The sequence below is a fragment of the Argentina silus genome, assembly GCF_951799395.1.
Source record: "Argentina silus genome assembly, chromosome: 1".
Lineage (NCBI taxonomy): Eukaryota > Metazoa > Chordata > Actinopteri > Argentiniformes > Argentinidae > Argentina > Argentina silus.
The window spans coordinates 31792445-31808449 of NC_139655.1; the positions used below are offsets into that span (position 1 = coordinate 31792445).

General features: G+C 38.1%; 1 protein-coding gene across 1 annotated transcript; it reads left to right on the forward strand.

Annotated features, from left to right (window-relative positions):
* Nucleotides 1-570: 570 nt before the first annotated feature.
* Nucleotides 571-15918, forward strand: tmem241 (transmembrane protein 241). Its single transcript, XM_083671254.1, has 15 exons — nt 571-709; nt 1077-1123; nt 2350-2427; nt 4551-4632; nt 5771-5848; nt 5962-5987; nt 6843-6894; nt 7158-7206; nt 7820-7865; nt 10039-10074; nt 11262-11296; nt 11726-11795; nt 13103-13196; nt 14291-14355; nt 15528-15918. Exons 1-15 carry the CDS (start codon nt 638-640, stop codon nt 15592-15594), a joined length of 897 nt encoding a protein of 298 aa, XP_083527380.1. The 5' UTR covers nt 571-637; the 3' UTR covers nt 15595-15918.
* Nucleotides 15919-16005: the final 87 nt, after the last annotated feature.

Here is a 16005-nt window from a genome sequence, read left to right on the forward strand (position 1 = left end):
TGCATAGAATGGAATGAGGAATAGTATCAAATGCTAGAGTTCCATGTTATCGGAAACGAGGCCCTGATCATTTTGAATACATTCATTCCTTTTGCGTGTCAATAGCATTTGGTGGGTGGTGCGTCTTGAAGAGCTATTTAACATATAGCCTTTATTAGACAAGTTACTGCCGACCCATGCTAAAACTAAAACAGCTAAAGCTATCATTAGGCCTACACAGTCTGACAGTTACAACAGAAGCATAGTGTGCTCAGTATGTCAATGAATGAGACACAACTGAGGTTAAGAATTATGATTTTTGGATGAACTATCCCTTTTTCATGAAATCATCCTTTCCAAAGTAAATGGAAAATAATACAATTGTATACACTATCTTTCTAATCCTGTCACACATTGCTTTGTGATGGCATGCAAACTGTCCAAATTGATATTTAGCTTTATTGTGCACAACCATAGAGGACAAACATTGGGTTCTGTGGGGTGCCCTCAGGTACCGCGCCTCACAGGACCGGGGAGTCTGCAGACATCGACATTTACCCTTCACTAAAAGCTCAAAGAAACGTACGACGTGTCATCATGGTTCCACATCCACTTCTGAAGAAGTAAATGATCCCAGCCACGACAGGCGGGAAGGCAAATGCATTGGAGGAGACTTGTAACTGGCCTCATATTTTGCTTCTTTTACGTAGTATCGTATTTCACAAATAAGGTAAATGCTTGTCGTCATGTTAAACACTTCAATTTAGTAATACAGCTAGCTATTATTAGCCAGTGATTCGCCGTAGTCAGCTATCTACCTGTCTTTTACATCCAACTTGATGTCTTAGTAACATGCATTGCTACCGAGTGATATTAGTTCTTTAAGTGCCTGCGAGTGTCAGTGATGGATTTTAATATACTGGGATTCAAGGAGAATCACGCGGGACGTTCTAAAAGGCTTGATGTAATAGGCAGAAACTCAAAATGTACAGTCATTTCCTATACCACTAACAGGATCTGAAAATGCGAGAGCAAAACAAGTTTACTTTGTTTTATTGACATTAAATCAATCAATCAATCTGTCGCTTGTTTTGCAGTATGTCCTCTCTGTCTTGAAATTCACCTATCCAACCCTGTTTCAGGGGTAAGTAAATCGACAATTTAATTGACATGAAGTTGGGTGTTATAGACATATGATATGTGGCCCTCCTCTGCCCAGTGTTTCAAAACTTTTAATCTGGATCAAAATAATGCCCATTTTTCATATCCAGGATCTGATCGATCTGTCTAGACTCTAGGCCTATTTCAGAAAATTGTCGGATAGGATAATTCTGATCCAGATACCACTCAACATCACAGAATCCGGATTGTTTGTGCTTTGAATAGGCCTCAATCTTGCCATCTACTGGGCGAGGTAATGTTACACATTGTTAAACATTTAGTTTTGCCAAAAATACATTAAACTACATGAAGCAAGTTAGCTAACACAAAAAAGTAACTTAAGTACATGTATTCACTTATTCGCATACCTCATAATATAACACATTGACAAAATTCAAAATCTCACTGGATAACTCGCACTACATTAAATACTATTACTAACACGTATTTAAGATATTATTTTGTCCCAACATCCCCATCTTAGTTACATTACAATGTCTTAGTTATAGCACCTTTCACCTTCTAAATCCACCCTGAACACACCTTTCCAGTGGGATCAAGATTATCCTGATTTTCTGCATTAAACCATCCTAATCACTATCTTTTGAGTTTTTTAAATGTGCAAAAACAACATGTTGTTTTAAGGTCAGATTGGATTACCAAATCCAAATTCCAATGTTTAATCTGGATCAGAATGATTCTTTATACAGAAAAACCCCTGAAGCCCGACTTAATCTAGTGCTGCAGGAGTAGGGAACAGGAAGGCTTGTTGAGCGTAGTTGTAACTGCTACTGTATGAGAGGCTTCTCTCGAGTTGGACACATTTACATATGAGCAATGTTTTGTGGTTCCTGCAGAGGGGAGAAGAGGAAGAGATGCGATATTTGACAGACTCTGATTCAGAGTCCTGGTTCACTGCAGATCACACAGGAATGTAAGCACAGGGAGGAAGCATGCCAATCACTCAAACTCTGACCAGTGTCAGAGCAACAAGTTACAAATGAACTGCCATCCCAGCACTCTTCAATGGCAACTTTCAATCTCTATAGCGACTGTTTTGTTGTATTGGTTTGTTTATTGTTGTATTGGTACTTAATGGTGACAGGTGGTTGTTTAGTGCTGCCACTTGTTTTTAGCCTACCACTCCACCAAAGAAGTTCCCTCAATGAAGTTGTTTGAATTAGGTAACAGTGAATTTCTCCTTTACAGATGGCAGACATTGATTGGGGGGCTGCTGCTCCTTCTCACTGGAAAGCTGGGATGGGTTGAGATGAGCGGCATTCCTCGGTAACTACTTGAAAACTTGAATTTGATATGTTGTGTGTTTCTTGTAATTGGTTGGCCCACCACTTTTGTTTACAATGTGAAGCGTGTTGTTGTGGGTTGTAAAAGTAACATGGCACTTGCTAAACAACTGCAATTAGTTAAGATGTCAAATCATAGTAAGGTTTGTGGTTACAGCAGTACATGGACAATCTGCTGGGAGCAAAGAAGATAGGGTAATATAAGCTGCAATCAGTGGCATTTCCTGCCTAGAGGATTTGAGGAGGCAGATATTGTGAAGGAAACTTTGTTATGGGGGTTCGGGGTGGAAAATTCTCTTGGCTCTGCACAAGATTCAACATGTGTGCATAAAACAGTAGGGAGGTAGCAGTTTTATGGGCACTTTTTAGAAACCCCCTATTCTCAACCCCTGAGAATGGACGCACGAATTCTCTTGGATACAATTGTTTGGAATATTGAATTTACAACGTGAGTTGCGAACGGTTCACTCGATTCACAGTGCGGCCCGAACTGAGGTTAGGGTTACTAGGGTTACACCCCTATAAAACAGTGAATAAACACAGCACTGAGCAACCTCTCTCACTTCACTTTCAGCCCATTCAAAGTCAATCCAATCAGCCCTGTCGTGTTTTTGCCACTAGTTTCTCCTTAAAATCAAACCATGCCATCTCAGCTGTTATACATTATACACAGATTGAGCATCGCATCCTCGAAACATTCTTAAAGCTAATATAAATCTCTACTGGATGCTGCTGCTTACCAAACACATCAAACTATTGTTGACAGCTGGGCATTACTACTTTAATCGCAAATATTAAAGTTGGAGGGTCCATTCTCAACAGATCAGCAAAGTAAAGTGAAGGCATTGCCTTCTGTCAAATGACTTTCAGTGTGAATCTGGGAATTGTCTCTTCATAATCACACACAGCTGCATGTCCCGTACGTCTCCTATCTGGAGGCAAGGGCTCTCTGGGAGGCAGAAACAATACTGCCTCCGACCACACCGCTACTGGGATCACAGTTGTAAACTATTTTATTCAGCTTAAAATCTCAGTACTCAGTAGTGCATTGTTCTCTCCTATTTCTTGACAAATGAACAGGTCAAGTAAAAAATATGACATACAGGTAGAACTGACAGTAATGCACACACGATAAAAACAGACAGCACTGAACAGGGGCAACATACAAAGTCACACATTAAAAGCCTAAACAGGTGAGTCTGAAGCCGGGTCTTTAAAAATGTTCAGACTGTCAGAGGCTCTGACAGAGTGGGGCATAGTATTCCAGAGGCAGGGTGCAGCAGAGGAGAAGGCCCTGTCACCCATGGTCTTTATTTAATAACTTTATTTATATAGCACTTTTCAAAGCAGGCCACAAAGCGCGGCACACAAAAGGGAGAAACGAACAGGGAAATAAAAACATAGCAGGTTCAAAGAGGAACAAGTATGTACAAATGCAGAAATTCATAAACAAATGGCGGTTAAGTTCAAATGGAAAAACATGAGAACAATTAAAGTAATAAAGCAATACAATTAACTGGGCTACTCCAAGTGACTGGACACCTGTCTGTATATAATCAGGTCAAAGCAAATATATAAACATTTGTTTTTAATAGAGATTTTGACCTTTCAAGTCTCAACTTTGGAATGGTCAGCAGAGCTTTGCCCAAAGATCTGAGTCAGCAATATAGGAAGGGGCCAATCTATTCCATGCCTTAAACGTTATTAGTATGGTTTTAAAAATCTACTCTAGAACTAATTGGGATGGAGGGAGATCAGGATTGGTTTAATGTAGTCTCTTTTTAGTTTTGGTTGAAAGTCTAGCTCCAGCATTCTGCACTAGCTGCTGACACGAAAGTGTGTTACGACTGAGACAGGTATACAGAAAGTTGCAGTTATCCAGTCGTGAGGAAATGAAAGCATGGATGACTGAAGTGTTGAATTTTGGGTATGTTTCTTAATTGGTCAAAAAACAGTACTGGACAACATTCTTAACATTGCTCAAGCTTCAGGTCAGAATTAAGCTAAGATAAAGCTAAGATAAAGATCATGCAGAAAGCCGTTCATTAAATTGTATCATGGATGTGCCTTGATGATCTGATACATATTTGACCCTTTATTCTACAGGTCAACAGCTCTTTCCTGGCTTCCTGGGTCACTTCTGTTTGTAGGGAATATATATGCTGGGTCCAAAGCCCTGTCACGCTTGGTAAGTCTCTCACTTTACCTGGTCAGTCAGTTTTTTGTTACAGATGGCAAACAACAAAAAAATGTCCTCCATATTGTTCTATTTAAATAGCATTACTTTAAAGCTGTAGAAGGCAACACTAAAACATTTCTTTCTTTATTTAGCCAGAGAGATCACCTTCAGACCCAGGTCCCCTTTACAAGTGAGCTCTGATAAAAAAAATATATACAACAAAATACACAATACACACAGGGAAAAGCTGATGAACAAAAAAACATTAGCACTCCTCCAAGAGCAGGTCTGTGATTAAGATCTCAAAAGGACAATATGGGACTAGATTTTCTAACTTCACTCTACTTTGGAGTTCATTCCATGTCTGAGGGGCACAGAATTGTCGGGTGGTGCATGGCCACGGCTCCAGTACGTGAATGCAAACAGAAGTGGCTCAGAGGTTGGCTTTACCAGACTCTGCAGTCAGTTTGGGCTTATGTAGCAGGCCTATTAGGTATTACAGAGGGAGGAAATTACGCAAATCTGTCGACATAATCGAAATGCTTGTAAAACACTGTACAATAGATACTCAGGATACAGCTCATGGCCATTTTGTGCAGACAAATACATTGAGTATATCTCAAATCTACACCCGTCATGTGAGGGGACCATAGACTGCCACATCGGTTGGCACCCTCAGCAGGGAGAATTTGGAACACTGGCAGCATGTCATGCTCGACTCACACCAGTACCTTCTTAACAACCTACCTGTTGGTGCCGAATGAGTAGACAAGTAATTGTTTTTTGGTTGACCAAATGTGACACGCTCCCAATAAACATGTACTGCTTCATCTGCATGAGGCTTTTTTATTACACAAGACTGAAGTCAGGGCAGAGTTGAACCTCTTGGCTCTTCTTATCCCTCTTTGATTGTGATGCATTCATCTGTCCAAAGTTTTCAAATCACACATGACTCTTTTGGCACACAGCAAATGTTCAAGTTTCCCAGTGACTTGGCTATCGTTGATTGATTTTATTTAGGGAAACCCAGATTGACAGTTCTTATTCATTGTATTAAAGCAATTGATTGTATTTAGACATCTAAAGAGAACTGTGCTAGTTATGCCAATGCCCAGTCTAAGCACACTATTTGTCTTTCCCATTGAAGCCTATTCCCTTCTTCTTCACTCTTCATAATGCCTCTGATGTGGTGAATTGCATGATCCTCAAGTTAACTCAGAGAGATGTAAGTACAAGACTTTACCCATACTAACGTTTTCTATATAAATGATCATAATAGTGTATTATACTATTATACATAGACTCAACCACTCATTATTTTCTTTTCGTCATCAACAGCGAATTTCATGGATGAAGCTTTTTAGGTTTGTTCTCAGGATTCTTTTTGGTTTTCTTCTCTCATTTATTCAATTAGAATAAATTGCAATTAGTTAAGTGCTTCCTTTGTCTACCAATTTAGGTTGAAATAGGGTTGTAAAGGGGAAGAAAGTTTCGGGAACTTTCCATGGAAACGTTGGCATGGGAATTTTGGGAATTTTCCCCTATTACAAAAGCACATGGGGGCACAGTTTTAATTTGGTGGTAATTACATGAAATAGACTGTTTAGAGAATTACAGGTCCTTGCAGTAAGTTTTGGTGGAAACACTGCCAACTCTATGTCCGCATTCAAACCGTAGGTGTGCAAGCGAGGTTGATAGAACTTTCAGCTGTCCATACCTGGTTTGTCATGTTGTAAAAAGCAAAATAAAGGACAATACTTCATGTTGCAATCTTACTCAATTACATTTCAATTACACCTAAATTAAGTTACAAGGCTGTGTTTATTTGTAATAGAATAGGGTCGGAAACAAATATAATCAGTGTGCAAAAAATCCCATTTCCCATAAATTCCTATAAATTAATTTTTTTCCCATGGAAAGTTTCCACCTTGACAATTCCCGGAATTTTGCAACCCTAGACAGAACGCCTCAGACATGGGGCAGCTAAAGAAGGTCTTACTTGTGATGATTGTGATATGTAGTTTCACCCACTTACAAATACACTTGTAAGTTGCTCTGGGTAAGAGCGTCTGCTAATTGAGTAAAATGTAAATGGTCAGGTATTGCGTAAATATAGCAATTTACTGTCATTTTACATTTTATTATGATAATAAATGTATTTACATTGGCAGTAGTTGTGTGAACAGTAAACGTGACTAATTCAAGGTTATTTCCTGTAGTGTGAGTCTGCTGTTGATGTCAGCCATCAACCTACCTCTCCATGACCCTCAGGTGAATGATCTTAATGAACTTAAACTACAAACCCTAACCCTAACCCTGTCTAGAAAACCACACTGAAATGCAAAAAATATACTCTTACTCACAAAAGTTGGGATATCTATCTAAAAACATACTATTTTTATCCATGACTACATGTACCACATGTGGCAGTTATTGGAGCTGTTAATCAGGTATTGGTGTTATGCCCTGTAGGCAAATGAGCATCAGTCATGGTTTTGTCTTGAATGGTAACAAACGGTTTGTTTGAATTTCAGTTTGACCCTGGTGGTTACATGTGGGCCATGGTTCACCTCTCCTGTGTTGGTAAGTCTGTCTGGCAGCAAACAAGCTGTGAGTATTTCTGTTTAGTCTTAGTACATTTGTGTTGCTGTAACCTCGTTGAGACCAGGCTTTCCAAGTTCGGAAAGCCTAGGGAAATCCTTTGCAGGAAGTAGCTACAAAGGGATGGAAACCCGTTTGAAATGAGTGACATTTCAAAACGTCAAACCATTCAAATACCTTGCTTGGGCGGAGCTCCAAAAAAAAAAGAATAATTCAGTTTTTCCTACAGGTTTACTTCAATGTTGCAAGCTAGCATAGGCAACAACTGTCTGCCAAAATACCCTTTTCCTACCCGGTAGGAAAAGATGACGCACATAACAACAAGCAACCATTCTACAGGCATGTAGACATTCTTGGAATGTCTTGGAATGAAATTGCGAGCACATTCTCCCATCGCTCCATCCAGTTCAATCCAAGCCAGATTGGCTAATCTAAAATTCTTTAGACCTCCAAAGGAGGCATGACAACAACATTCTCATACAGTATGGCTACGGGAGACTAGTGTTGCTGCAGCACAATAACTTTCACAATGAAAACATATTTGCTTAAATTTGGAAAGTTGCTACAAGGACTATTTTGTTTCATTATGCTCCAGGCGCATATAGGGTGTTCCAGACTAATTTCAAATCCAGTGCTTTAAGGTAAGCCTCTCTTCTGGTATCTTGTGTTTGAATGATTAAAATGAAATTATGTTAAATGAGAAATTTGAAAATGTACATCACGTGCTGCATTCCACAGGGTCCCATTTTGGGTCCTGCACTCTTTAGTTTGTACAGTGCCCTGTGTAAGTAATGGGACAGTGAAGCATTTTTTCTTCTTTTGGCTCTTCATTCCAACTATTGTTCTTCGACATAGGTATTATTATTATTATTCCAATTCTTCCACCTGCTACTCCTCCTACAACTTCTAAGCTATTCACACGAATCCAACTTTAAAACGTGTAGAGAGGTCTAACTTACGTTGCTATGACTTGTTTTGAGCATAAGACATTCTTAGAATTCTGCTGTTCTGTTGGCTGATGTGCATCTCAATGACTCGTGTGTGTGTGTGATATATATATATATATAATTGGCTCTAATATCCAGCCCTCTGACTAGCTGTTAAATACAGCCCTCTGATTGGCTGTAACATAATTAATGACCTGTGTGTGTGCGCGTGTGTGTGTGTGTGTGTGTGTGTGTGTGTGTGCATGCGTGTGTGTGTATAGTATGACCTTCTAACATACTATCTATTTAACCTTCTGTCTTTCTAACCTTATATATATAAGGTTAGAAAGACAGAAGGTTAAAACGCATGCACACACACACACACACACACACACACATACAAGCGCACACACACAGGTCATTAATTATGTTATAATTATAATTATATATAAATATGTAATTATATATATATATATAAACTTTCAACCTACCTAGCATCATCCTTTCTTCCATTCACCAGTCACTCAGGAAAACCCAAACTGATTAATCTCTTAATTGTTTTGATCTTTCTATACCTCCCCCCTCTCATTTATCCATCCTATCTTTGATCCATCCAATCAACCAACCACTCTAACTAACCTATCTCACATTCTTTCAACTACCCAGAAAATCTTTGTTAACCCTGATAAAAGCTTTCTGATAACCAACCAACTCTATCACTCTCAACCACTCAACCAACCAACTCTCTACCCATTCCGCTGAAGTACCCCTGGCTCATCCTATCTATCTATCTATCTATCTATCTATTTAACATTCTATACAACCAACCAACCAACCAACCAAACTAACTTCATCCGCTACCATAGCAAGACTCTCACTTTCTTTCAATTACCCAGCAAATCTATCTATCAAAACATATTTAAACATTTTCCACTTCCAAAATAAGATTTTGCAAGCCCACAAGTCTTAAAAAATCTAAAACTCAATCTATGACTTATAGTATAGATTATGTATGCCCATGTTGCAGCTAGCTAGCTACAAGGTTACATGCTTCCTTATCAAGAATAAGACAGAAATGGCTAAAGGGCAGTCCTTGCAAAACGGCTACACTAATTTTATACATGTAGCAAATACTTTTGCCTACGTATCATTATTCACAGGTCACCGTTGTTCCTGCAACTTACAGGCATAGCTAGCAACTCCAGAAGATCTGGCTTTCTGCGATCTCTTTCCCCACTCTGTTTTTCTTCTTCTGGCTTTTCACCAGACAAGACGCTTTCCTGCATATTGTTGCCTTGCATCGGTTGGAGGTGTGAAATGCACATTTAGGGTACATCCTCGATAATATCCCAGCCTCACACCCGAGGTGCCATTGATAATAAATATATCAGTAGGTGGAGCAGGCCATGGCTTCCCCACTGCCTCACTCCTTGGTGATGATCACAAATACTATGCTACCAATCCCAACTTCAAAGTACAGTCAGTTCTGAGTTGTTTTAACATGCTGGCCCTCTATGTACAGTACTGTACAGCACTTTTCAATCTGAGAGCTCCATCCAACACAAATTTCATTTGTACACAATATAGGGGCAAATGCCAATTATTGGTTGTGTGTAAGAGGCAAATTCTGACAGAAAAAATAATCATTTGGGGGATGGACAGACTTATTGTTGTTAGTTTTAGTTATTGTTGTTAGATTAGAACACAATATTTTCTGGGGGGCTGATTAAACCACACTATTCTTAGCTTCATGGTAACAAATTCTCAGAATGATAACAATGACTTAACTTCAAGACCAAAGTCTTTATCTTTGTGTTTCACAATGTGCTGTGATTGAAAATCAGAAGCATGACATACATGTACTTTGTTTTTATTATCTGTATTACAGTGACCTCGAACAACAATACATCAACTATTTGTTCAGGTAAGAGTGAAATAACTCAGAAGCTGTCCTGGCACGCACATTGTGCACATGGTCATTGATGTACACTGCATTCAGTAAGTATTCACCCCCATGGAGTTGTTCCACATCTTTTCATGTTACAACCAGACTTTAATTATTTATTTATTTTTATTGATCTACATAAAATACCCCAGCTTCCCTGTTCTATTACTTATGCAGGGCACTGTATATAGATCACTGCTCTCTGGTAAAACAAATAAAATAATGCATTGCTGTAAAACAAAGTGTCAACTAAAAATGTGCAGTAATTACAAACTGATTGTCAGTTGACTTGTTGAGCTATGAGAGTTTACATGTATGGAGTAGAGATTCGCTATAATGGGAGAAATAGCTATATCCTGAAAGATTCAGTTTTGTTTGTCACACTTACTCAATTGATGTTTGTGTCTTATGTCGAGAGTAGAAAAAACATTGCATTTTGTGTGAAAGCAAATACTAACTGCTTTGCTGAAAATGTTACTGTTCATGTATGTTATTGTGGTTGGCATGTGAACTGAAGTTTCGTATAAATGGTGTCAGGGATTGAGACTGTAATAGTACAGAATAGTTAGATCACTGATTTTCTGGGCCCTATTGTAAAGAGAGGTAATTACTGCTCACGTAATGTGGTAAGTAATGCTTGATAAACAAACATAGTATTGTGAAGCCTTAAGACTTGTCAAGTTTTGACCACCCTTTTTGGTAATGGTTCACTCCCTTGTAATCAAGTAGCCTGGAATGAATCTCTCTAGTGTAACTAAACTTGAACATCTCACTAAGAACTAGTTATGCCAGAAGAAAAAACTCAATTGGCTTCATTTTGCAATCCCTAGAATGGTCTACGGCTGTATTGGCATAGTGTCCTGCACATTGCTTAACTTACATCAACTGTCAGTTTTAAACCATTTGTCCATGTATTTGTTTTTTTACAATTAACAAAGTCCAAATAAGTTTTCTCCATGTTGGCAATATATCTGTTCATCATTAACTTACGTTGATTAATGTTATATTAATGAATGTACCCTTATTGTAAAGTGTTACCAGTCAAGTGTTCATTCAGTTTTTGATCATTTTTGTCCATTGATGATGATAGTTGATGATGATAGTTGATGGTTGATAATGACAGTTGATTTAATGTAAGCTCCAATTGTTTTCATTCCTCACACTAGTGTGTTGCTGCTAGCCACTGCAGCACACCCTACAGGTAAGAACTCACCCTACAGGTTTCTAAAGAACTCATGACTCTCTACTCATTCTAAAGAACTCATGACTCTCTACTCATTCTAAAGAACTCATGACTCTCTACTCATTCTAAAGAACTCATGACTGTTTCTTGGCCTATTCATTCTAAAGAATAAAACATTTCCCAATGAGCGTACTGTACGTCTTTAGTACAGATGTCATTGCAAGCAAAACAACAACTTTGTGGGACCAGGGTAAACTCATCCACCACTTGTTACGTACTATGTCTTACCAGTCAATCCAATTTCATTCATACAATTCAACATGTGCCACTTGAACTTGAAAATAGTTCAGATACCTGTTTTATTCTTATTTCTCTGTTGGGAGGAGAAACATTTTATTTAGATTAGTTTGATGATGAGTTTGCTTACTTTTTCTCTGTTATCTCCAGGTGACATTATTGGTGCCTTAGAATTCCCTTTCCTCCGTTCCTTGAGATTTCACAGTGGCTGCTGTGCCAGGTAAAACTTAGACTTACTCTTACAGTGTGTGTATATATATATATATATATATCACTCACCAAGAACTTTATTAGGAACACTATACTAATACTGGGTAGTGCCTCACTTTGCTCTCAAAACAGCCTCAATTCTTCGTGGCATTGATTTCACAAGATGTTGGAAACATTCCTTTGACCAACAACCATGCCACGTTCAAAGTCACTGAAATCACCTTTCTTCCCCATTCTGATGCTTGGTTTGAACTTCAGCAGGTCATCTTTACCATGTCTACATGCCTAAATGCATTGAGTTGCTGCCATGTGATTGGCTGATTAGATATTTGCATTACCGAGCAGTTGAACAACTTGGGAAAGAAAGGTGATTACATTAGAAATGTTTACAAATTAATTAAAAATGAAAGGCTGAAATGTCTTGAGTCAATAAGTATTCACCCCCTTTGCTCTGACATTAAAATTTGCTCAAATGCAAAAATGTCGTCAACAAGTCACACAATAAGTTAAACTGAGTCCATCTTAATGTAAGGATAATAGTTCATGTGATTTTGGAATTAATATCTTTGTTTTTATAGGGTCTCTGATTTGCAAAAGAATTAATTACACACTGTGTGGATCAGGTTGTCATTACAAACTGAGCAAATGGAGAGGAACAAAACTGCTCAAGAATGCTACCCTGAGGCCTGGGGAGACTTACAAAGTCTACAAAGTTGAATGGTTGAGAGGGGACAACATCATTTCAGTCACTCTACAAAATGTCATGTTATGTGTCTGTTTGTGACCGGCAGGGTCTGGGGAGTTTGTCAGGATCAAGAGAAAATTATGAAATTTGTTGTTGGTAGTGACGGCCTAATCCACACAGTGTGTAATTGATTCCTATGCAAACCACAGACCCTATACAAACTCAATTCAACTTATTGAGTGACTTGATGAAGACATTTTAGCATTTGAGATAATTTTAGGAGTGTCATAGCAAAAGGGGATGAATACTTATTGACCCAATACATTTCAGCTTTTCATTTTTAATTGACTAGTAAACATTTCTAGAAATTAATTTCCACTTTGACATTATAGGATATTTTGTGTAGATGAGTGGAAAAAAAAACTTAAATTAAATCTTCAGAGCATACACTGTTGGCAAAACAGTGTTAGGCACAGCACCAATGTATAATTTAGTAATTTGCACACTAACATCCAGGTTGAAAATGTATGCAGTGGTGATGCACCAAATGTATGCAGTGGTGATGAACAGTATCCAATGTTTTTTTTTTCTCTCACCTCAGTGCTAACTGCCACTTTACATATTTTCCACAGCGCTTTGTTTGGCTTTTTCCTGCTGCTGGCCACAGTGAAGCTAAAGAGTGGTTTGGCCCTTGAGCACCTCGGGGTCTGGGTCTTTTTGTCTAAGGTAATGACAGTCAGACCACCTACAAACACTATTTTCCCTTTTTCTTTTTTTACCATCTATGCTATATTTTACGAGATGATTCATTCTGTAACACTTTAAATGCCAACTTTTTTCTGGTTTAATTAAGTCTCAGTAAGACAACGCATTAAGCATGCATGAGATGTTTGTATCCTAACCATGAATAAGCAACCGCCTATCTCAGTTTATGGGAGTAAAGAATAAAACATGTTAAATTGCCTCGTTTTTAGATGGCCAATGGAAATTATGCCAAGGGATTTTATTCCAATTGTGTTTTCACATGCAAAACCTCAGCTTCCCCTTTAATGCACATGCACCTTTAATTAAGAATACTTAATTAAAGAGAATACTCAATAAAATGTAGTTAATCCAATGTCATCATTGAAAAAAAATGTGTAAGTGTGTGTAGGCAAATATCTCTCTCTAAGATTCTCTTAAAATAGGCCTACTGAATTTTGTTCTGATAAAATGCACAGATTGAACCCCCATGCCATGGAAATACAGTTATTCTGTGCCGTTTTTCAGCAAGTGTACTGTGTAATTGGATGAAGGTGTTGGTGTGCCTTAACATCCTAGCAAGGAATTTGTCAAAGCATTTTTACACCGATGACTGGGATATACCCTACACACCCCCGACACCCACTGAAACGACACTGGCTGGGACCAAAAGCACACTTGTCAGCTTGAGAAGGACTGGGATCATTAAGTGGTGTACTGTATGTCTGTCCAACTATTTAAGATTGATGGTTATTTGAAGGTTAATTATTATTAAAACAAATTAATCAAAGAGATCGCAACATATTCTTATTATTACCAATAACAATCAGTAGGAAAAAAACTATCAAAAGTACTTTTCAATAAATCTATACCTGGTACTAAGGTTTCATTTACCCATTAGGAGCACTCCTAAAACCTTAAAATAGAGATCCCCTAATTACCATCCACAAATCACCATCACTGAAGTACATGAGCAAGCATGTTTGATGTATTTCAATTGGGATTTGTGAAATACATGATATGATTGGGTCAAAACTGGCACTGTTGAAATTGTGGTAAATGTGTTCTAATCTGTGTAGGTGGTTTCCACATGCGTCTCCCCTTTCGTGTTCACCATTGATGTAAATACAGCCTCCCTTGTCTGGTGAGTATACAAAGTCTTTCACACTGATCTGAACTGAGCCCCTTTCAGTGAACACCAGTCCATATACTTTTGTATTCAAGTATTTGTAGGTAAAATTGTGATCCAAATTGTATTTGATAATATTGAAAATAAACAGTCTAGTTTCTACTCGAGGTATACAGTGCCCTGCATAAGTAATGGGGCAGTGAAGATTTTTTTCTTCTTTTGGCACTACACTCCAAAAGTTTGGATTTGAAATCAAACAATTACTAGGAGGTTAAAGTGGAGATTCTCAGCTTTTAGTTGATGGTATTTGTGTCCGTATTGGTTTCACCATTCAGAAATTACAACACTTTTTATGCATAGTGCCCCTGTTTCAGGATACCCAAAAGTGGTGTCCAAATTAAGCACTCATGTTTAGTATTTGGATGGCAATCCTTTGAATGCAATAACTGTCTGAAGTCTGCGACCCATTGTATCTTCTCTGGTGATGCTCTGCCAGGCCTGTACTGCAGCCATCTGCAGTCGTTTGTTTTGAGGTATTTTTGCCGAAATATTATCATCAGTAAATAAATGTTCAATTGGATTTAAGTCCAGTCTGAAAATTGACTTGGCCAGTCAAGAACTTTATACTTTTTGGCCCTGAAAAACTCCCTAGTTGCTATGATGGTGTGTTTTGGGTCATTGTTTTACTGTATGATGAAGCACCATCCAATGAATTTGGAGGCATTTGCTTGTACTTGAGCAGACAAGATGTTTCTGTACACTTCAGAATACATTCTGCTGCCGTCAACAGTACATCGTCAATTAAGACAAGTTAGCCAATTCTAGTGGCAGCTATACATGCCCTAACAATGACACCCCCTCCACCATGTTTCACAGATGAGGTCAAGCCAATTGTCCCATTACTTTTCATGCCCTGAAATAGAGGGACTATGTATAGAAAGTGTTGTAATGTCTAAATGGTGAAACCAATATATACACAAATACCCTTGAATAGTAATTGTTTGATTTCAAATCCAAACTTTTGGATAATAATAAAAAAATGTAGCATCACACAGGTTTTCAGATTACTATCAGCTTGTTTGTGTGTTATTCTAATTTTACTTCCTTTGCTACTTAAAAGGTTGTTTGCTGATACTACTGTGTTTCCAGTGTGGTTATTATTTTTTCTTCGCATTGGTTTGTTTCAGTGTCTTTTTCAGCCATGTTGGGGAGGCCCTGCTGGTGTATTCGGAAAGAAATTATCCAGTGGGATGAGAGACTTCACTAAATGTGCTCACAAGTTGCCAGTAACAAGTATATGCATATGCATAGGATAACTTTGAGATTATATTTCTTCATCTGCACTTTGCTGAAAACCAAAATAAAGGTCTTATATATTTCTATGAAAAAGTTTTTTTGGATTGGTCTTAAAGGCTACGTACAGAATATTGTCTGCGATTGTTGTGCAGCTTGGCATGTTAGGATGAATTTGAAATCATCTTGTGTGAGTGCAGGCACCAACTGTGAAAACATTTGCACTTTAAATGGCTGCATCTGTACCACCTGAAACAGGTTGTGTTAAATAAACCATTGCTAACATGTGTGATTTCTAAATAATCATTCAAAATGTTTCAAGAGTACTCAATCATGTCATAATTCATCAAGTACAATCACAAATCAATGAAA

Excerpts from the sequence above, each read along its gene's own strand:
- tmem241 (XM_083671254.1), top strand. The coding sequence starts at position 638 with ATGCATTGGAGGAGACTTGTAACTGGCCTCATATTTTGCTTCTTTTAC. Across the intron at positions 11,796-13,102 it reads CACAGTGGCTGCTGTGCCAG|CGCTTTGTTTGGCTTTTTCC; the intron begins GTAAAACTTAGA and ends TATTTTCCACAG. Across the intron at positions 13,197-14,290 it reads TCTGGGTCTTTTTGTCTAAG|GTGGTTTCCACATGCGTCTC; the intron begins GTAATGACAGTC and ends TAATCTGTGTAG.